This window comes from Mytilus edulis, chromosome 3, assembly GCF_963676685.1.
Source record: "Mytilus edulis chromosome 3, xbMytEdul2.2, whole genome shotgun sequence".
NCBI lineage: Eukaryota > Metazoa > Mollusca > Bivalvia > Mytilida > Mytilidae > Mytilus > Mytilus edulis.
The window spans coordinates 37,788,238-37,811,655 of record NC_092346.1 but is presented as its reverse complement, the minus strand read 5'-3'; the positions used below and the strand labels follow the sequence as shown (position 1 = coordinate 37,811,655).

Genomic DNA, 23,418 nt, shown 5'->3' with positions numbered 1-23,418 from the left:
CTCATGTAGATATCTTATAAAATCTCACCTATTACCCTCCAAACTCATGTAGATATCTGATAAAATCTCACCTATTACAACCAGCTGAGATATCTCCAAACTCGTGTAGATAAACCCCATACTTTCCTGGTAATAAACCATCTAACGTGCCATCTACAACACAGGTTGAATCATCTACCTGTACAAATCTTACTACTCCCTTTACTTTACTATCTAATCCTGTATCCATCAGAGCAACTGCTGCACCAAGGTTGGGTTTACCTGAAATACAATCAAGAAGCTGCAGGTTATGTCTAGCAAAAAGTAAAATAACTAAAATACTGAATTCTTAAGAAAAATTCAAAACGGAAAATCCCTTATCAAATGGAAAATTCAAATGCTCAATTACACCAAAAGATGGATAACAACTGTCATGTTCTTGACTTGATACATGCATTTTCTTCTGTGGAAAATGCTGAATTAAACCTGGTTTCATAGCTAGCTAAAAATCTCACTTGTATGACAGTCACATAAATTCAATTATATTGACAACAAATTGTGACCAAAACAGACAGACATAACATTGCCACTTATAAAGTCTCATCAAGGACTTTCCTTATTTTGAATTAAAATTTTGTTATTCAAACAAACCTACTCTGTTATTAGGAAGGTATTTCATTTAACCCATATATCTTACTTGTTGTTGCTGTGAATTTTTATTATTAGGAAGGTATTTCACTTGACCCATATATCTTATTTTTTGTTGCTGTGAATGTTTAATGTAAGTACATGTATATTAAAATGTAGCATAAAAAGATAGAATCAAAAAGCAACAGTATCAAATTTTGTTAAATTTCTTCGATAAGATTATTGTCTATTTTTACGATTTTTCCCCAGAGATGAAAATGATGAATTAATAAGAAACTATCAATAAATCCCCTACATTAAACTTAAAAAGCCTTATAAACAATTCAAATAAAGTATTCAACATGGCCATTTTTACCATACTTATAAAGTGTTCTATTTTTTAAATTCAAATTCAACTACAGTGACTTGCCTATGCATGTTACTGTTCACCTGTACCTATTGTACAACCAGATTGAAACATTGACATTACAATAGGGACATTTAAATTGGCCAGTTGGTTTTGTTAGATTTAAATCTACCTTTATGCTACCTGTACAGTTGTTTTTACAACTAGAGTGATACCTTTCCTGAAACTATAGAAATATATCAAGAGGTCCAAAAAAAATCATATGCATTTCTGCTCGTTTTTCCATAAAATTAAATTGAAAAGATGGAGCGGCAATTCTTTTTTGAAAAACACTAGAAGAATTTATAGACCTATGGGCGGTACGGATAGGGAAATAAGGACTGTCAAACATTTATATGGCCTATAAAACATGCTTAAAACAATCTAAATGTTTATATAAACCCACTTAGAAGGCTATTTTATTCTTCAACTATTTAAAAATCAATTTTATTGTACAACCAGATGCTCCGCAGGGCGCAGCTATATACGACCACAGAGATTGAACCCTGAACAGTTGGGGCAAGTATGGACACAACATTCAAGCTGGATTCAGCTCTAAATTCGGATTGTGATTAAATAGTACACACAGCATAGGTTTCTGACACAAAATGAATGTGGTCTTAAAGAACTTAAATTTTTTTTTTGCCTTTGATCAATTTACTATGCTGTTGAATATTAATCCTCTCAAAAATAATGTTTGAAGAAATTTTCTTTTTATTTATGAAATCTGAAATGAGAAAAATTGAACCCCCTCCCCCCAATTTTTTTTCTCACATCCCTCTTTCCCTTATTCCAAAACTGATCTCAATTCAAATTTCTAAGGGAGTTTGCAACAATAACTACTCATTTAAATACATCATAAAATATTAAAATGTAAAAAAAGTGCTTGTAATCACTGAATGGTAAAGATTGTTTTAATTTATTAGTTAGAAGTAAAAGTGAATATACATTGTATAGTGTATAAAACAATGATTTAAGTTGATTCAACTACTATTCTGGACAAAGAAAGATAACTCCAATTTTTAAAGAATATTTCATAAAAACTGTGCTATTGAAAATTTCTTGATATTGCACAATATAGTGCAATTAGATATTTCTTGCTATTGCACAATACTGTGCAATTGAAGATTTCTTGCTATTGCACAATACTTAATATAAAAATTTTGGACCTGATTTGGACCAACTTGAAAACTGGGCCCATAATCAAAAATCTAAGTACATGTTTAGATTCAGCATATCAAAGAACCCCAAGAATTCATTTTTGTTGAAATCAAGCTAAGTTAAATTTTGGACCCTTTGGACCTTAATGTAGACCAATTTGAAAACAGGACCAAAAATTAAGAATCTGAATAAACGGTTAGATTTGGCATAACAAAGAACCCCAATAATTCATTTTTTGATGAAATCAAACAAAGTTTAATTTTGGACCCTCCCAAATTCAATCCCAACCTTCCTTTTGTGGTCATAGACATTATGTTAAAATTTCTAGATTCCTGTTTACTTATACTAAAGTTATGGTGCGAAAACCAAGAAAAATGCTTATTTGGGCCCTTTTTGGTCCCTAATTCCTAAACTGTTGGGACCAAAACACCCAAAATCATTCCCAACCTTCCTTTTATGGTCATAAACCTTGTGTTTAAATTTCATAGATTTCTATATACTTTTACTAAAGTAAGAGTGCGAAAACCAAATGTCTTCAGACGACGACAAAGTAGACGACGACACCAACGTGATACCAATATACAACCAAATTTTTTTCAATTTTTGCGGTCATATAAAAATTTGACAAAGTTATTGATGTCTAAAAAAGGCAGCTGGAATCTAGGGTTGCTATCATTACTTTCACAACAAAATTAAATGTTACAGTCTTGACACTAAATAGAGCTATTATGCTATTTGGATTTGGTATAAAAATAGCTAATGTTGTTGTACCTTTGGGTATAGGTAGACAATGAGCAGTTTCCATAAAAGATTGGCTAATATAGGTCCTATGTTTTACATAGGTCTTTATATCTTTTTTTGTGATGTAAATATCAGTTGATTGACAAAGATATTAGACACATCTTCCTTTATAATTTAATTGGACTTTAAGTGATTTCAATTTAGGACATCTTATCCATTGCTATCTGTTATCTATATAGTAAACAACTGTAATCATGTGAAATGTAACATATATAGCATATTTATCTATGTTCTCTTTCATAAACTTTAACTTAAACAATTTTAAACAATCAATACATAAAATGATCAGTTATCTTATTATCAGTATGTCAAAGTACATTGATAATTAACTAGTTGTCTGTAACAAACTTAGAAACAAAGGATACACCTCACAATATGGCTTCCTCCCAGTTCTTTGGAGGAGGTCAAGTTCCTGTTAATTGTAATCTATGTAAAACAGATAGACCAATACAGTGGAAATGCATGGACTGCAGTATTCTGATGTGTGGTTATTGCAAGGAGAAGGTACATTCCCAATTTAAAAACGCACATGATCATAAGATCATCAAAAGAGAAGAGATTGGATTGCATACTGAAACACTGGATTTTACCAATATAAAGTGTGAGGAACATGCTGGACAATCATCATGTCTTTACTGTAATACATGTGAAGTTCTTGTGTGTCCAACATGTGTTGCTAAAGTTCATAAGAAGCATGATTTAATTGAAATTAGTGATGAATACAAAAAGAAAGTTGAAAAACTAAAAAAAGGACAAAGTAAAATGCAGAAGAATAATTCTAACATGAATGAAAAGAAAGGTGAGCTCAATAAACTTATGTCAGCAGAAAATTCAAAATATTCCAAAGTTAAACAAGATATAGTTAGTCATGAGAAAACTGTAAAAGAGCAAGTAGAAAAATATTTTAAGGAACTCCTAAATAAATTGGATCAAAGCCACGAAACTGTTTTAACATCAGTCAAAACAGATTTGAACGCCATATCAGTATTTACCAACCAAACAAATGACAAAATCAAGCAAGTCCAGGATTTTATTTAGATCACAAATGCTTCTGAATTCTTCAAGGAGGTTAAAACAATGGAGAAATACACAGAAATCCAAGAACCGCAAACCAAACCAAGTTACAGCTCATCACCAAAATTTGTTCCAGGGAATATCAACCAATCAATGATTGGATCGCTACAAGATGATGGAGACTTGTCAGCAGAAATACACATCTCCCTAGTCATCAATGATACATATCAGACTGAACTTGAAATGATAGCATTAGTAAGTCCATGTATTGACCAGTCAATTTGGATAAGTTCTGGTAAATATGGAATGTTACAGAGAGTAAAGCATGAAGGAAGTAATTTGAAGGTGATGTCTGAATTCAACATTAAAGTGTATGGTATGGCAGTAAATCCATCTAATCAACTCCTTCTAGGTGTTCAAGGGAAAACATGGTTACAACAAATCAGCAGTACTGGTGATCTGACTGATTCTGTTTATGATGTAACACCTTTCTATTCTCAAACCATCCATTTTAACAATGACAATAAACTTATAGTAGCAGCTAGTAATGATAAACTAAAAAGAAGTGCTGTGATCATAATGAACAAAAAAGGAGACAAGGAGACTGTATATGAACATGATGAACATAATCAACCTTTATTTAATAAACCTAGGTATATAACAACCACCAGTAATGAAAATATACATGTAGTGGATTTTTTAGATGATTGGAGTGGTAAAGTAGTGATCTTAGGACAAGAAGGAAACAAAATAAACCAGTATACAGGTCATCCAACTATCAATAAGAGTGAACCATTCAGACCAGTACACATTGTGACAACACCAAGTGACAATGTTGTTGTGATGGATCTGTTTACCCAAATCTTACACATCCTCAATGACAATGGTCATTTTATTTCATATTTCAATACCAAGGACATAGGAATAGAATTTCCATATTCTCTTGCTTTCAACACAACTGGACAACTTTATATAGGATGCAGTAAGGCTGCAGGTAGTCAAACTAAAGAAGCAAAACTATATGTAATAAACATTGCAGGATTCTAAAATATTCAAACAAATCTTAAAAAGAAACTTGAGAAAATAGGCAAAAAGTTTTCATGTCATCTCAAAAACTGAACCATAAGACTTTAAATAAATAAAAAGATAAAATCAAAACAACACTTAATAAATTAAAAGCATCTGAAAATCTTTTCTTACCGTAGCTACATAAGGAACTCTGAAGTCCAAATGTATGAAAGCCCATGAATCTACTTCAAATTAGGAAATAATAACTCATCATTACTCCATTTACCGCTTGTCTTTCCTTTATGATGTCATCTTCTTAAGTTTTGTACATTTGTCTCAGTAGTTAATGGATTTAGAAGATTTCGTTATGTCTAATGGTAGTGTATGCACCAAATGTTCAATTGAAAAAAGCAACCGAAGAGTTCCTAAAATCTGTGAAAATCAAATAAATCCATTTTTAAGGCAAATAATTATGAAATTAATGAAAAGTGATTTTTTTTCTTCATAAAAATAGTTTTATAGTTAATTTTTGCATGCACTTAAAAAAAATTGAACATTTGGACACGAAAACTGTAAATAAATGTCAGAAGACAAATATTTAAAAAATATTATTGGATGCCTGATGATGATATTTAATGGACACAGACTATACTTATATCAAAACACATGAACTAAGATACTGAACTAATAGCATTGTAACTTATTTCAACAATTAAAATGAAGAACTATGACAAATGTGTTTACCTATTGGACATATACCTATTCGGAATATGATAATCGCAAGTGTGCTAGTGGAAACCAGGCAGAACTGAGAAATATTGTTCCTTATTACATTTGGGATGACTTGTGAAATAAGACTATTTACCAGAACTTTCAATTTCTATGAACAATCTATTATGATGTCATTTACAGAAATGGATATTAACTTTGAACATAAAATACAATATGACAGTATGCTGTGTGAAAATTAAAACATTCCCTTTGATTAGTGTGATTTGATAAAAAAAAAATTTCATTTATTAAGGTTTTTATGTAATTTTTCAAACTATATTTAGCAAGAGGGAAATATAGTAGTGTTGATTTTCATAAAAGCTTGAAGTGTTACATTTTGAATAATTTTCAGTATTTTAATTTTCTTTTTAAAATTAGAATTGCATGCTTAGAATTTAGCTGTAAATAATAGGTGCTGATTTTGATAGCAGTAGTTAAGAAAAGGCATTAACTGTTATTTCACATTACTTGAGATATAAGGGGTATATATACAATACGGTCAGAAGGGTGGCAATAACTTTGCTAACATAAATGCAGTTTTTTTCTGCGTTATAATGTGACATATTGGGAAAAATGCGCATGGACTCCTCTTCTTTATTATTAATTCAACTTAAATAAATATTCAACAAACATGCATTTTTTTTCTTAAATCTTGAAAATTTTATTTTTCCAATTCATTGTGGCATAAATTTAGAGCACACTTGTCCACAAAATATTCTTTTTTCTTTCTTTAAATCCACTGGTGTTTATCTTTTGTCACAAAACAGTGAGACAATTTGGAAATTAGTATGGCATTCATTATCACTGAACTAGTATACATTTGTTGAAGGGACAGCTGAAGGACGCCTCCGGGTGCAGGAATTTCTCGCTACATAAAAGACCTGTTGGTGACCTTCTGATGTTGTTTTTTCTATGGTCGGGTTGTTGTCTCTTTGACACATTCCCCATTTCCATTCTCAATTTTAGAGTTGTTTTATTAAATGTCTAATATTTCAAATGCATTTATCTCTAATATTAGAAGAACTGAAAGGTATTTTATTTTCTATTACATATTGGAATTGACTAGGTGAAAAATAGCTTGTATGCCATATTTGTAAAAAACAACACAAAGTTAAACTTAGATATGTTAGAAACATGCTAGACATTCAATTTAAATATAAAATTATGTGCAGTAGTTTTAATTTTTTAGGTTTAGAATGACATTTTTTATCTGGATTATATATTATTTTAATCTGTTTTAACTGATCAATTATGAACTCACTTGTTGAAATATGAATACTTGTTCAATAAACATATTTTGGAGTACTTTATGCTTAACAAATGACACATTCCCAAAGAAGAGAAATCTTTGAAAAAGTATAAATACAACCAAATTAGTAAAAAAAAAAGCTGTTTCAGGCTCAGTCGTTCATTTTTTTCAGTCGGTTTGACATTTATGTAAATCTTGTTTAGTTGTTTACAATTTTTGGGATCTGCTTACCCATCAAGAGCACCTGAGATCATCCCCAGTTTTTGGTGGGGTTTGTTGTTGCTCAGTCTTTAGTTTTCTAGGGTGTGTTTATATATCATTGTTTGTCTTTCAGTCATTTTCCTTTTTTGGTAAATGTGTTGTCAATTTATTTTTGACTTATTAGTTTGAATGTTACTTTGGTATATTTTGCCTCTCTTTTAACTACACATAATTTTGTTTTTGAGTTGATAGTCAAAATTAGCCTCATGCAATAACTCATTTAGTAGTCATCCAATGGTTTTGGTTAAATGGGCATTTTTGTAATTCTTATATTTTTGTTCATTTTTGATTTACTAGTTTTTATCTATCAAACATGATTTTGAGTTATTGGCCAAAAAGAGGCATACTAGCCTAAAATTGACATCTGAAGGCAATCTGATAATTTTGATGCAAACAGGAAGAAGATAGAGATTGTGGATCCAAGCATTTGTGTCCCAGTTTGTTTCTTTTTAAAACAGTTCTAAACCAGGTGCTCCGCAGGGCGCAGCTTTATACGACCGCAGAGGTCGAACCCTGAACAGTTGGGGCAAGTATGGACAAAACATTCAAGCGTGATACAGCTCTGAATTTGGATTGTGATCAAATTTTTGACATTACATGGTTTTTTTTTACACAAAACAAATGTCAAGATTTTACAAATCAATTAAAGATTTCTTCTTCAAACTTTTTAAATCTAAAATTAAATAGTTGACACAGCATAGGTTTCTGACACAGAATGAATGTGGTCTAATGAACTTAAAAGTTTTTTTTTGCCTTTGAGCAATTCACTATGCTGTTGAATATTAATCCTCTACAAAAAATGTTTGAAGAAATTTTCTTTTTATTTATGAAATCTGAAATGAGAAAAATTTAAACCCCCCCTCCCTTTTTTTCACATCCCTGTTTCCCTTTTTCCAAAACTGATATCAATTCAAATTTCTAATGGAGTTTGCAAAAATAACTACTCTTTTAAATACATCATAAAATATTAAAATGTAAAATAAAGTGCTTGTTATCACTGAATGGTAAAGATTAGTTGGTAGTAAAAGTGAATATACATTGTTTATTGTATAAAACAATAAAAAAAAACTTCATCATCAACATTTTTTATTGGCAAATTTCCAATGAAGTTATTTACATAAAGTTATTGGCAAATAAAAATAGAAAATGACATCATAGTCATGTCTGGCAAATGTCCAACATACATTATCTAAAAACATTTTAGATAAGATAAGGAAAAAAAGCTTCATCAGCAACATTTTATACTGGCAAATTTCCAATGAAGTTATTTACATAAAGTTATTGGCAAATAAAAATAGAAAATGACATCATAGTCATGTCTGGCAAATTTCCAACATATATTATCAACTACTATTCTATACAAAGAAAGATAACTCCAATTGAAAATTAATTAGATATTTCTTGCTATTGTGCAATACTGTGCAATTGAAAATTTCTTGCTATTGCACAATACTTGATATGGAATCCTGATTTGGATCAACTTGAAAACTGGGCCCATAATCAAAAATCAAAGTACATATTTAGATAAAGCATATCAAATAAGCCCAAGAATTTAATTTTTGTTAAAATCAAACTTAGTTTAATTTTGGACCCTTTGGACCTTAATGTAGACCAATTTGAAAACTGGACCAAAAATTAAGAATCTACATACACAGTTAGATTTGGAATATCAAAGAACCCATTTATTCAATTTTTGATGAAATCAAACAAAGTTTAATTTTGGACCCCCATTTGGACCAACTTGAAAACTAGGCCAATAATTAAAAATCTAAGTACATTTTTAAATTCAGCATATCAAAGAACCCCAAGGATTCAATTTTTGTTAAAATCAAACTAAGTTCAATTTTGGACCCTTTGGACCTTAATGTAGACCAATTTGAAAACGGGACCAAAAATTAAGAATCTACATACATAGTTAGATTCGGCATATCAAAGAACCCCAATTATTTAATTTTAGATGAAATCACACAAAGTTCAATTTTGGACCCTTTGGGCCCCTTATTCCTAAACTGTTAGGACCAAAACTCCCAAAATCAATCCCAACCTTCCTTTTGTGGTCATAAACATTGTGTTAAAATTTCATTGATTTCTATTTACTTGTACTAAAGTTATTGTGCGAAAACCAAAAATAATGCTTATTTGGGCCACTTTTTGGCCCCTAATTCATAAACTTTTGTGACCTCAACTCCCAAAATCAATCCCAACCTTTCTTTTGTGGTCATAAACCTTGTGTCAAAATTTCATAGATTTCTATACACTTAAACTTAAGTTATAGTGCGAAAACCAAGAAAATGCTTATTTGGGCCCTTTTTGGCCCCTTATTCCTAAAATGTTGGGACCAAAACTCCCAAAATCAATACCAACCTTCCTTTTGTGGTCATAAACCTTGTGTTAAAATTTCATAGATTTCCATTCACTTTTACTAAAGTTAGAGTGCGAAAACTAAAAGTATTCGGACGCCGGACGACGACGACGACGACGACGACGACGCCGACGCCAACGTGATAGCAATATACGACGAAAAATTTTTCAAATTTTGCGGTCGTATAAAAAAAGAATGTGTTCATAATTCACAGATGTCCCACTGGCACTATCTTTATGTTTAGTGAACCGTAAATTTAGGGTCACAACTCTCTAATTTGTCATTAAAATTAAAAAGATCAAACCAAAGGAAACATGTGTACTAAGTTTCAAGTTGATTGGACTTTAGGGAGCTACCATTTGATTTTTATGGGGGGGGCTAGGATGAAAAATTTTGTCCTGCATTTTTTTTTAGTTGTGATCTCTGTCCTGCCTTTTTATTTTTCATTCTAGTAAGTCCTGCCTTTTTTTTTTTAGTTTATCCTGACTTTTTTTTACCTAAATTGTCATCCTGACTTTTTTTTTTTGCAAGTGTCTCATCCTGCCTTTTTTTTTACTCAAAATTCCTGTCCTGCCTATTTTTTTCAAATTTCATCCTAGCCCCCCCATAAAAATCAAATGGTAGCTCCCTTAGCTTCATCAAAAACTACCTTGACCAATAACTTATACCTGAAACAGGACAGACAGATGAATAGATGAACAGATGAAGAAATGGACAAAGGAACAGAAACAAAGACCAGAAAACATAATGCCCCACTACTATCTTAGTTGTGGGGGCATAAAAATAAAACCATTAATGCATTTTATCAATATCTTTTATCTTTAACCAAAGTGACCATGTTTGTTGCCCACAAACTTTATATTATGATCATTCACTTAAGCTTGGCTGAAATTAGTTCAGTAGTTTCCCATTAGAAGATCTTTGATAAAGTTTACAACAATGCACAACCATGATGGAAGCCAAGTAATAGCAATAGCTCACATAGCCTTTGAGCCAGTTGAGCTTAAAATTAAAGGGCAATCAAGAAGCCATGTAACCTCACAACCAGACTTTTATTCAGATTTCAAACTAAAAAAAACTCTTTTTGCTTCCTGATAGTAGAAGAATTTTATAGTCCTTTGTTTGACCTAGTCAGAGATGGAAGCAATCATTTCCTGTTTACATATTGTCAAAGAGGGTGTTTAAATCATCAAAAACTTTGAAGATGAACAAATGTAAAAGAAGTTATAGCTCTTATGGCATTTGGGGTCGGTTAGCTTATGATTCATCGATTTTTAATATAAAAACAACTTTCAGCAGACTTCTACATTATTGACACCAGCTTTTATTGGTGGAGGAAGCAATATATAATGCAATTCTAGGCCACAGTTCAACACACATTGCACAAGAGTGGTTCAAAACCGAAACCTCAGTGTTGATAGACTAGTGATCACTGTAAATGAAACACTAAGACCACGCCATCACAAAGTAGCTGGTTAGCCAGGGGCGTAGCTACCCGGAGGCACGACAGCACGTGCATCCACGTCGTTTTCACAAAAAAAAAAAAAAAAAAAAAAAAAGCAGAAGAGAGAGAGATGAGTTGGTCAATCGGAATCGGAGACTTTTGGTGACTTTTCCGTCTATCCCGGATATTAGTTTGACAACCTAGTTACAAGTGTTGATGAAGCTGTTCATTCAGAAAAAGATCGTAGCTCCGAAGTTGCGTGCACATTGATTCGGCATGCAAAAATAGAAATGGCAAAATAAAAATTTATAAATTGAATGTTAAAGGAAACAACTATGTTGTCACTTTTTTTAATTGATGAAATATCATTAAATAACGACATTTGGTTTCAAAATAATTGGGTTTTTTTTGAGATTATAACAAAATCGGAAGGTTACTTGTATCTTTTACAAGATTTTTACTTTTGAATTTGTAATACTCAGTCTAAGATATGTAGTTTTGGAGCACATTTTACAGTGTACAGTTCATCAGTTTGGAATGAGATGTACCAATCGGCATTAGAATTATCAGATCCCTTTGATATCGTTGAAAATATGCCGAGGCGATATGGTTGACAGACTACCGGAGCCAATCACCCTGCAACCACGCCAAAACAGTATTGGAAAGTCTCATTATTTTTTGCGTTCATAGACCATATGATAAGGCAACTGGAGAGTGGGGTCGCGTCAAGTTATCAGAAAATCGCTTCTTTGTGCTGTATCTGCTTCATCGTGTTGTAGGAAATATCACAAACGAACAAATCTCAATATTGTCTGAAACATACGAAACTGACCTAGCATGTAATTTTGACGAATTCAATTGGGAGGTCGCTCGATGCCGAACACGTATGCTGGTTTATAACATCTCGTGATGGCCCTGAGATCTATCAGTCACGGTACTACGTATGTTATTGAAAACAAATGTACGATCAACAATGAACAACGAAAGTTACATAGCATTACTGCATATTCATCGGGATTTCAGTGTGAATGTTGACAAAGTAATAGAGAAGTTTGGTTCAGCCCAGACCCGAAGAGCAGATTTTGGACAATTTTGAATAAATTCTGTATCACAAATATGTGTTGTTTATGTATTACCATATTCAGAAGATTTATTAATAGTTTTACATTCATAAATTTTTTTCTACATATAGCTCCTCTTTTAACCGTCCTATGACCGAAAACCGAAAAAAAAAAATTTGCTGCATAATAGGGTCCCAAAATTTTTTTCCCTTGCTCCGCTCGGCGGTACTTGCTTCCACATCGTTTCTTTCTAGCTACGCCCCTGTTTACAAATCAATTAAAGATTTCTTCTTCAAACTTTTTAAATCTAAAATTAAATAGTTGACACAGCATAGGTTTCTGACACAGAATGAATGTGGTCTAATGAACTCAAAAGTTTTTTTTTACTTTTGAGCAATTCACTATGTTGTTGAATATTAATCCTCTCAAAAAAATGTTTGAAGAAATTTTCTTTTTATTTATGAAATCTGAAATGAGAAAAATTTAACCCCCCCCCCTTTTTTTTTTAACATCCCTGTTTCCTTTTTTCCAAAACTGATATCAATTCAAATTTCTAATGGAGTTTGCAACAATAACTACTCTTTTAAATACATCATAAAATATTAAAATATAAAATAAAGTGCTTGTTATCACTGAATGGTAAAGATTGGTTGGTAGTAAAAGTAAATATACATTGTTTATTGTATAAAACAATAAAAAAAACTTCATCAGCAACATTTTATATTGGCAAGTTTCCAATGAAGTTATTTACATAAAGTTATTGGCAAATAAAAATAGAAAATGACATCATAGTCATGTCTGGCAAATGTCCAACATACATTATCTAACCAGATGCTCCGCAGGGCGCAGCTTTAAACGACCGCAGAGGTTGAACCCTGAATGGTTGGGGAAAGTATGGACACAACATTCAAGCTGGATTCAGCTCTAAATTTGGATTGTGATTAAATAGTTGACACAGCATAGGTTGGTGACACAGAATGAATGTGGTCTAATGAACTTAAAAAAAAAATCGCTATGCTGTTGAATATTAATCCTCTCCAAAAAATGTTTGAAGAAATTTTCTTTTTATTTATGAAATATAAAAATGAGAAAAATTGACCCCCCCCCCCCCCCCCCCCCCCCCCCCCAATTTTGTTTTCACATCCCCCTTTTCCTTATTCCAAAACTGATCTCAATTCAAATTTCTAATGGAGTTTGCAACAATAACTGCTCATTTAAATACATCATAAAATATTAAAATGTAAAAAAAGTGCTTTTTATCACTGAATGGTAAAGATTGTTTTAATTTATCAGTTGGTAGTAAAAGTGAAAATACATTGTATATTGTATAAAACAATGATTTAAGTTGATTCAACTACTATTCTGGACAAAGAAAGATAACTCAAATTTTCAAAGAATATTGAAAATATCTTGCTATTGCACAAATATCTATTCTGGACAAAGAAAGATAACTCCAAATAACTGAAAATTGATTGCTATTTCACAATATTGTGCAATAAGATATTTCTTGCTATTGCGCAATACTGTCAATTGAAGATTTCTTGCTATTAAACCATACTGTGCAATTGAAAATTTCTTGCTATTGCACAATACTGTACAATTGAAGATTTCTTGCTATTGCTGAATACTGTTTAATTAAAAATTTCTTGCTATTGCACAATACTTAATATAATAATTTTGAATCCTGTTTGGACCAACTTGAAAACTGGGCCCATAATCAAAAATCTAAGTACATGTTTAGATTCAGCATATCAAAGAAGCCAAAGAATTTAATTTTTGTTAAAATCAAACTTAGTTTAATTTTGGACCCTTTGGACCTTAATGAAGACCAATTTGAAAACGGGACCAAAAATTAAGAATCTACTAACACAGTTAGATTTGGCATATCAAAGAACCCCAATTATTCAATTTTTGATGAAATCAAAATAAGTTTAATTTTGGACCCTTTGGACTTTAATGTAGACCAATTTGAAAACGGGACCAAAAATTAAGAATCTACATACACAGTTAGATTCAGCATATCAAAGAACCCCAATTGTTTAATTTTTGATGAAATCAAACAAAGTTTCATTTTGGACCCTTTGGGCCCCTTATTCCTAAACTGTTAGGACCAAAACTTCAAAAATCAATACCAACCTTCCTTTTGTGGTCATACACCTTGTGTTGAAATTTTATAGATATCTATTCACTTATACTAAAGTTATTGTGCGAAAACCAAGAATGATGCTTATTTGGGCCCTTTTTTGGCCCCTAATTCCTAAACTGTTGGAACCAAAACTCCCAAAATCAATCCCAACCTTTCTTTTGTGGTCATAAACCTTGTGTCAACATTTCATAGGTTTCTATTAACTTAAACTAAAGTTATAGTGCGAAAACCAAGAAAATGCTTATTTAGGCCCTTTTTGGCCCCTAATTCCTAAAATGTTGGGACCAAAACTCCCAAAATCAATCCAAACCTTCCTTTTGTGGTCATAAACCTTGTGTTAAAATTTCTTAGATTTCTTTTCACTTTTACTAAAGTTAGAGTGCGAAAACTAAAAGTATTCGGACGACGACGACGACGACGACGCCAACGTGATAGCAATATACGACAAAATTTTTTTCAAAATTTGCGGTCGTATAAAAACATTTTAGATAAGATAAGGAAAAAAAGCTTCATCAGCAACATTTTATATTGGCAAATTTCCAATGAAGTTATTTACATAAAGTTATTGGCAAATAAAAATAGAAAATGACATCATAGTCATGTCTGGCAGATTTCCAACATATATTATCAACTACTATTCTATACAAAGAAAGATAACTCCAATTGAAAATTAATTGCTATTGCACAATATTGTGCAATTAGATATTTCTTGCTATTGTGCAATACTGTGCAATTAGATATTTCTTGCTATTGTGCAATACTGTGCAATTGAAAATTTCTTGCTATTGCACAATACTTGATATGGAATCCTGATTTGGACCAACTTGAAAACTGGGCCCATAATCAAAAATCAAAGTACATATTTAGATAAAGGATATCAAATAAGCCCAAGAATTTAATTTTTGTTAAAATCAAACTTAGTTTAATTTTGGACCCTTTGGACCTTAATGTAGACCAATTTGAAAACTGGACCAAAAATTAAGAATCTACATACACAGTTAGATTTGGCATATCAAAGAACCCATTTATTCAATTTTTGATGAAATCAAACAAAGTTTAATTTTGGACCCCCATTTGGACCAACTTGAAAACTAGGCCAATAATTAAAAATCTGAGTACATTTTTAAATTCAGCATATCAAAGAACCCCAAGGATTCAATTTTTGTTAAAATCAAACTAAGTTTAATTTTGGACCCTTTGGACCTTAATGTAGACCAATTTGAAAACGGGACCAAAAATTAAGAATCTACATACATAGTTAGATTCGGCATATCAAAGAACCCCAATAATTCAATTTTTGATGAAATCACACAAAGGTCAATTTTGGACCCTTTGGGCCCCTTATTCCTAAACTGTTAGGACCAAAACTCCCAAAATCAATCCCAACCTTCCTTTTGTGGTCATAAACCTTGTGTTAAAATTTCATAGATTTCTATTTACTTATACTAAAGTTATGGTGCAAAAACCAAGAATAATGCTTATTTGGGCCCTTTTTTGGCCCTCTATTCCTAAACTGTTGGAACCAAAACTCTCAAAATCAATCCCAACCTTCCTTTTGTGGTCATAAACCTTGTGTCAAAATTTCATAGATTTCTATTCACTTAAACTAAAGTTATAGTGCGAAAACCAAGAAAATGCTTATTTGGGCCCTTTTTGGCCCCTAATTCCTAAAATGTTGGGACCAAAACTCCCAAAATCAATCCCAACCTTCCTTTTGTGGTCATAAACCTTGTCTTAAAATTTCATTGATTTCTATTCAATTTTACTAAAGTTAGAGTGCGAAAACTAAAAGTATTCGGACGACGACGACGACGACGCAGACGACGACGCCAACGTGATAGCAATATACGACCAAAAAATTAAAATTTTTGCGGTCGTATAAAAACTTTTATATTTAAAAAATTCACCATAGCCATAATGCGAAACTAAACTTCTAACTGTGTATTGCTACCTGAGATGTTTACAAACGGTATCCGGTCGTTCCGGCCCCAAACCGATCCGGCCCCAAGTCAATCCGGCCCAAAGTCTATCCGGCCCAAGTCGATCCGGCCCACGTCGATCCGTCCCCAAGTCGATCCGGCCCCATAATAAAATATGAATAAACTATATTCACTATATGGAGGAATTTGTGACAAATTTGAACAGTATAAACGGAATTTGCAAAAAGTGTCGATGATGGATGACAACAGGTAAGTGAAGCATTGGAGTATACTAGTTAAAGAACTATTTTTAATCAATACGAAACTGAGTGTTATTGTGTCTGTTTGAATAGCAGCTCTGTCCCCCTCCAGCTCTAACATATTTTAAATGTGAAGATATTTTCCATGTTTAACTTTTTTTTTCTTTTCTTTTTTTAATGAGCACTCAGACTGAAGGGTATGGAAGACAATTTTAAAAATCACAATATATGACTTAACTTATAATTAATACAGTAATATGATTAGTATATAATATTAATAATTAATAGTTGTTAAAGAGGGATGAACATATATGTATAGAAAGAAGCTGGGTTTGGGCTTTACTTATTAACGGATGTCTAGTGAGTTAACAATAGCTATATATTTAACTGACCAATAATTAGGAAACAATTTATTCAAAAAAATTATTGGGATGCACTGATAATAATATCGAATACAGTCAATATATTTTTCTTAACGTTGACAATATTTTGAAAAGTTGTGTGTAGATTAAAAAAATGAAAACAACAACAAGTTATATGAGTATCCAATATTCTGTATCTGTAGATATAATTCATTTTATTATGTTTCCAAACTTCAGTAATCAATAATTTATTTTGAAAGTGAAAGTTACATTTACTAAACGCATTCTGTCTTCTCTTTTATAGAAAGGATTCGGCATGTACTGGTATAGATTAGAGAATTTAGGTAATAATTTTCCTCTATTAAAAGAGGCATATACACAATCAAAGACACTACATCACATGAATATAACATCATGGTATGGTTCAATAAATGTTGTTTTTAAAATACTTGGTATTGACTATACAAATGCCATAAATGCTCCATTTTGTGAATCCTTATACAAATTTAAGAAATATATACAAACCAAGCTATCAATATTGTTTATTAGCTGTTGGAAAAAACAAATAGATAAATTTTCAGACAGTAAACTGAAAACCTACCTTTTATATAAAACAAATTTTGGTTTTGAAAAATATCTAACATTGATCAAGAATTTTGAACTTCGAAGAAGTTTTACTAAATTACGTGTATCTTCTCATAGATTACAAATAGAATTAGGGAGATATCAGGGTATTCCCCGAATTAACAGAATATGTAATAAATGTTCTTCCAATACTGTCGAAGATGAGGCTCATTTTCTATTTGATTGTAACAAATTTGAGGATGATAGAAATTGTATGTTAGCTAGTATTGCACAATATAATTCTTATTTTAATCATATGAACAGTCAAAGCAAAATTATCTGGTTATTTAGTGTAGAAAATGTTGAGTTACTTAAAATAATATGTAATTTTATATACAAACATCTTCCTTAGTGAAGATTAGTTAAAGGAAATCTATGTGTGTATATACATTTGATTGGACATAGAAAATTATATTCATCTGAATATCACAAACATACTAGCCGATTAAAAAAAAAAAATAATTGTTAAGATATATTATTTATTCAAATGTTCTCTTATATCCTTGAGGCATCGTCCCCTGGTATCAACTGCATTCAAGTTACCTATGATGCTTCCTTGTTTGCTTTTGATACAGGTAGGAAAGAGACATTTACACACATTTTACATGCCTATGGCCCATAAGGTATCGTCCCCTGGTGTCAGCTGCCTTTAGGAAACCATAATGCTTTCCTATTTGCTGCTGACACAGGATGAGTCATGGACATGTTTAATTTCTACTTTCTTTTTGGCTAATTATTATATATTTAATTGATCCAACTTTTTGTGTACTATACATATGTGGATATCTATTTTTCTTTTTTTTTTCTTTTTGGGCTGCTTGTTTGTTATCTATATCAACCACACTTGTAATAAAATGCATTAGTATAGTATTAAAAAAACCCAACATACTATAGATTCTTTATCTACGTATTCTTTAAGAACTTAAATAGTTCTCGTTTAACTTTTTTTTTTTTTTTTTATCTCATTGTTTGTATTGTATTATGAAAAAATTATTGATGTTGTAATGTTTATGCCCTTTGGGGCCCATAATTGGAAAAATAAAAATATCTTATCTTATAATATATATCTTTATTTTTATTCCTTATAAATATAATTTTTATTGGGGCCGGATCGACCTTACATATGGGCCGGATTGACGTGGGGCCGGATCGACGTGGGACGGATCGACGTGGGGCCGGATCGACCCGAAAGCTTTACAAACTCATGTAGATATCTGATAAAACCTCCCTTATTACACTCCAAACTCATATAGCCAGTCAAGGTCGTTAAAAACTTCCATTTGTTGTCCAAACTCATGTAGGTATCTGATAAAATCTCACCTATTACAACCAGCTCTACTGAGCTGAGACAGGCCCGTAGCCAGGATTTTCCAAAGGGGGGTTCGTTTGACTCACAAACTCGACTTTAACAGTCACAATTCGAACAGAACATCGACTTTAACAGTGCTTATTAGTTTTCAAGGGGGGGTTCGTCCGAACCCCTCGAACCCCCCCTGGCTACGGGTATGTGAGATGTTTTCAAACTCACTTAGATATCTGATAAAATCACACCTATTACACGGCATCCAAGAAGAATCTAAATTAAAATACATGAGTGATCAAAAATATTTTCTTCCCTTCAACAGGTCGAGAACTCTAGATTTCCTGACGTCAGAATATATTTGCATAGTAATTTCCCAATCACAAGGCCAATACGGCCTTGAAAAACTGACCAATCAACTTAATGAACTGCAATGCATTGTGGGCTACTACGAGTTTACTACTACTTGAAAACACGTGGAATTAGTGGAAAAACTGTCAACTACCGGTAATATGGTGTCTGGGACTCTCAAAATAAATGTTTTTGTTCTGCAAATATGTTTATTATAAAATATATAACATAATCTTCAATTTGCATGCTCAGATTAAAAAAATATTGCTTACAGGCTTCACGATTCAACTTTCTTTTTGGCCATGTAAAAGTAGTTGAACAGGTTTTTTCCATTGTTATGCATTGTCCTTGTGCAATTATTTCACAGCGGGGCCATTTCAAAAACAATGAGGATTTTTACTTTTTGTGGTATATTTTTATATTAGTTAAGTTTAGAATTATAACACAGGTGTTATAAAATGCAGGATAGTCAGGGCTAGCTTGCTGCCAAGTTTCATGAAGATATCTCAAACCACTTCAGAGAAATGTTTTAAAAACAGGCCATTTTTGTCAGGAGTGTGACGCTTTTAGCGTGACATTTAAAAAATTAGAAATTTTCAAAGTAGTATTGAAAAAAGTGGATCTTTTTTATGTTAAACTGAAATATTTCTGGTAGTTGCTACATTATTAGTCTTAAATATTTTTGTAATTTTGTCCAATAAAATTTTAAAATAAGTAAACACTGACCTTTATTGTGAAGGTATGTACAAAAAATAAAGTCTTTCAAAAAATGACACTTTTAAAATTAAAGCTTCCTTGTAACCATGTTTTAAAGTCCAATAATGTCAGTATGTGAAATAAGTTTGTATTGGTATATTAGCACTATAATTAAGGGTATGTTGGTGCTCTAAATCCCATATTTTATTGTTTTAATGGACACCAAAGAGAGGCACCCAAAAATGTCAGGAGTGTGACAACTGTCTTTAAACATCTACCAAAGAATACATAGGACTTAAATATTTTCTTCTTCTTTATTTTTCAGAAGTGGCTATTCCAAAGAGAAGAAAAAAATTTATTACAACTGTGATATGTTTATATCATAGATGTGGGAGTGTATTATATATGTCAGGAGTGTGACGCTTTTTTTAAGGCATTTTCTGTCAATTCATAATTTCACAAGGACAAGTTCCACAAGTTTCTTTGTGTTAAAAATGTTAAAACCAAGTTATATTCCTATCATTTACCTCTTAAATGTGTTATTTATCATGATTGTTTTGGCACAATAAGTTTTAATTAGTTATTTTTCTATTTTTTGTGCGCAGTAATGCAAATTTATCAAAGGAAATAAGTGTGTACAACTATAATATCATATAGGAAAGTGAGGAAATGAATTTTGTACAAAATAGAACAATTATTTTGATTTAAAATGGTATATTTAAAGATGTTTCAAGGATTAACCATTCAGATGTAATTCGTCACACTCCTGACATGAATTTAACAATTTAAGAAAAATATGAAAATTAGCTTTAATTTTAGTACAGATAATTGAAAGACAGCTAGTAAAATGAAGAAACTTTTGGTAAAACTTCCATTCCTTAAAACATCTACTAGATTTGCTGAAATAAGCAGGGCAAAATTCTCTAGAAGAAATCAATCAAAGAAAGAGACTTCGAAAGAGAGAACCCGCAAATACTGGCTGAATCTGAAATTAAAAGATGATCAGAGGAAGTTGGACCATCTTTAACAAAATAAAAACCTATAAAACCAAGCTAACAAAAAAAGGCTTAAAGAAAGAAGAACTTTGAATTCCAAATTTTATAAACAATATAAAGAAAAACAAAGGCAATGGCAGAGAAACAGTAGAAAAAAAGGAAAGTTGGGTTGAATATGGACTTAGAATCGAACAAAAACAGCTCAAAAATTCAAATGAGAACAGATCTGTGACTGTGTCAGATTCCAGATCTACAGTGAGAAAACCTGCACAACACACAAGAAAACAACTGCCACAAAACCCAAATGCTTGGACGAGTACTTTGAAACACATCATAAAAAATGCTACACCAAGAATTTTTCAATCTTTGTAACATATGTCAGGAGTGTGACAAAATACTGAAAATAGAAGGCTTTTTCTACATACAATCAGAGACATATATACACATATGTGTATATATGTCTCTGATACAATTACATAAAAACGGTACAATGAAATGACATTTTTTTTTTTGCAAATGATCACAAAAACTCAGGGCTTTCAAAGTTTACTATTTTAACTGAAATATATTAAGATTCTTTTTATTGGCAAAAACTTCAATCACTAGTTATTATTATTTTTTTCAAATTAAGCTATTCAATTTGATTGTTATTATATGATTTAGCAGAAAAGATGGAAATTTTGGTTTTAAAATTTTTCTTTTTCTATTGACTTTCATTTAGAAAAGGTTTGAGCAATGTTTTTTTAACTGTTTTATTACCAAACTTGTTTATTAGTAGTATGGTTTCTGTTCAAATTTTTTGAGATGTATGTCATTAAAATTTAAGATTATTCAATGTGTCTGTTTCATTCTGCCTGAAACTTTGGAATTATAAAATTTAAAGTATCGATAATAGGGTAAGACAAAAAGAAATACAAAATATTGAGTTTGAAATTGGACCCCCCATGTCACACTTTTGCCTCATTTTTTTTAAAATGGCCCAGCGTGAAACAGTGAAATTTTTTATTAATTGACCACTGTCTAGTATGAACAATTTTTGAGCTCTTTAAAACCTGTATTATGTCATTCCAAAAACATTTCTGCCTCGAAAAACATTAAAACTGGCACTGAAACACTTCTATCTGTACTGGATGTGTATACTTTTTCATCAGGACCTGAACTAAAAGTAAGAGGACCACAATATTCAGTATGCTAAAAATAAGTGTTATTAAAGTGGGACGTAAATAGCTTAACATACTTTGTGTAGTCTCATCCATCGATAATGTCCTTCTGTTGCTAATTTTATCCCAAAATATACCTCTGAGGTATTCTTATCGTTCAGCTGCTGTACTATTGACGTATGCGCAATATCTCTAATTGTTTAAATCCTCTGGATCATAGTGGGTTTCATATTACCTATTTGTTTTTTTCTAAAACGTGCCTTGTATACAGAAATAAGAAGATGAGGTACATGTATGAGAGCCAAATGAGACATCTTTCTATCCAAGACACAATCTTGTAAAGTAAGCAATTTTAGGTTCAATGTTGAAAAGTAAGCTATAAAAGGACCAAATATAACATGCGTAAAACAATAAAAAAAAAACCCAAAAAACCACAACGGCTTTGTAACAAACTAATAAGAAATGTATCCAATAAATAAAAGAAATATCATTTTAATAGCTTTATTTCCAACACTGCAATTTTCACAAAATATATCAATGCTACCACATTGTCGCACATAAAATGGATAACATCATTAATGGTTTTAATAAGGCTGGAAAATGTACGAGTCCGTTAAAAAATCCAATGTCTCCATTAGAAAAAAAATCGAACTTTGCAAAGACGAAAAACAAATTGAAACTACAGTTGCTGCTTCACTACCTTCAGAAAAAAAGGACCAGTTTGAAAGTCCCAAATACAGAAATATGTCAACAAGAGTGCACACGCTGAAATGTCTCGCCTTCTATACTAATCATTGATATTATGTTGATAGTCCTAAGTATAAAGCTAAGCTTTAATACAACTGTCACATAAACTTAACATTAACCAAGATAACTAAACAAAGACCAATGAACCTTTAAAATGAGGTCAATGTCAGATTAACCATGCCAGGCAGACATGTACAGCTAACAATGCTTCTATACAACATATATAGTTGACCTATTACTTATAGTTTAAGAAAAATAGACCAAAACACAAAAACTTAACACTGTGCAATGAACCATGAAAATGAGGTCACGGTCAAATAAAACCTGCACGACTGACATAAAGATCATAAAATATTTCCATACACCAAATATAGTTGACCTATGGCATATAGTATTAGATAAAAAGACCAAAACTCAAAAACTTAACTTTGACCACTGAACCATGAAAATGAGGTCAATGTCACATGACATCTACCCGCTAGATAGGTACACCTTACAATTATTCCATACAACAAATATAGTAGACCTATTGCATATAGTATGAGAAAAACAGACCAAAACACAAAAATTTAACTATAACCACTGAACCATGAAAATGAGGTCAAGGTCAGATGACACCTGCCAGTTGGACATGAACACCTTACAGTCCTTCCATACACCGAATATACTAGCCCTATTGCTTGTAGTACCTGAGATATGGACTTGACCACCAAA

The 23,418-nt window shown here is 31.6% G+C and overlaps 2 protein-coding genes across 2 annotated transcripts in view; one reads left to right on the top strand and one right to left on the bottom strand.

Annotated features, from left to right (window-relative positions):
• LOC139516432 (copper chaperone for superoxide dismutase-like) overlaps positions 1 to 23,418 on the bottom strand; it is a 37,107-nt gene that overhangs the window by 6,182 nt on the left and 7,507 nt on the right. The window contains exon 4 of the mRNA XM_071306537.1: positions 72 to 261. Coding sequence (XP_071162638.1) covers positions 72 to 261 — 190 coding nt within the window. The remainder of the gene's footprint in view (positions 1 to 71; positions 262 to 23,418) is intronic.
• Positions 3,110 to 5,419, top strand: LOC139516431 (uncharacterized). Its single transcript, XM_071306536.1, has one exon. It carries the CDS (start codon positions 4,052 to 4,054, stop codon positions 5,033 to 5,035), a length of 984 nt encoding a protein of 327 aa, XP_071162637.1. The 5' UTR covers positions 3,110 to 4,051; the 3' UTR covers positions 5,036 to 5,419.

Coding starts and splice junctions, on each gene's coding strand:
- LOC139516431 (XM_071306536.1), top strand. CDS start 4,052: ATGGAGAAATACACAGAAATCCAAGAACCGCAAACCAAACCAAGTTAC.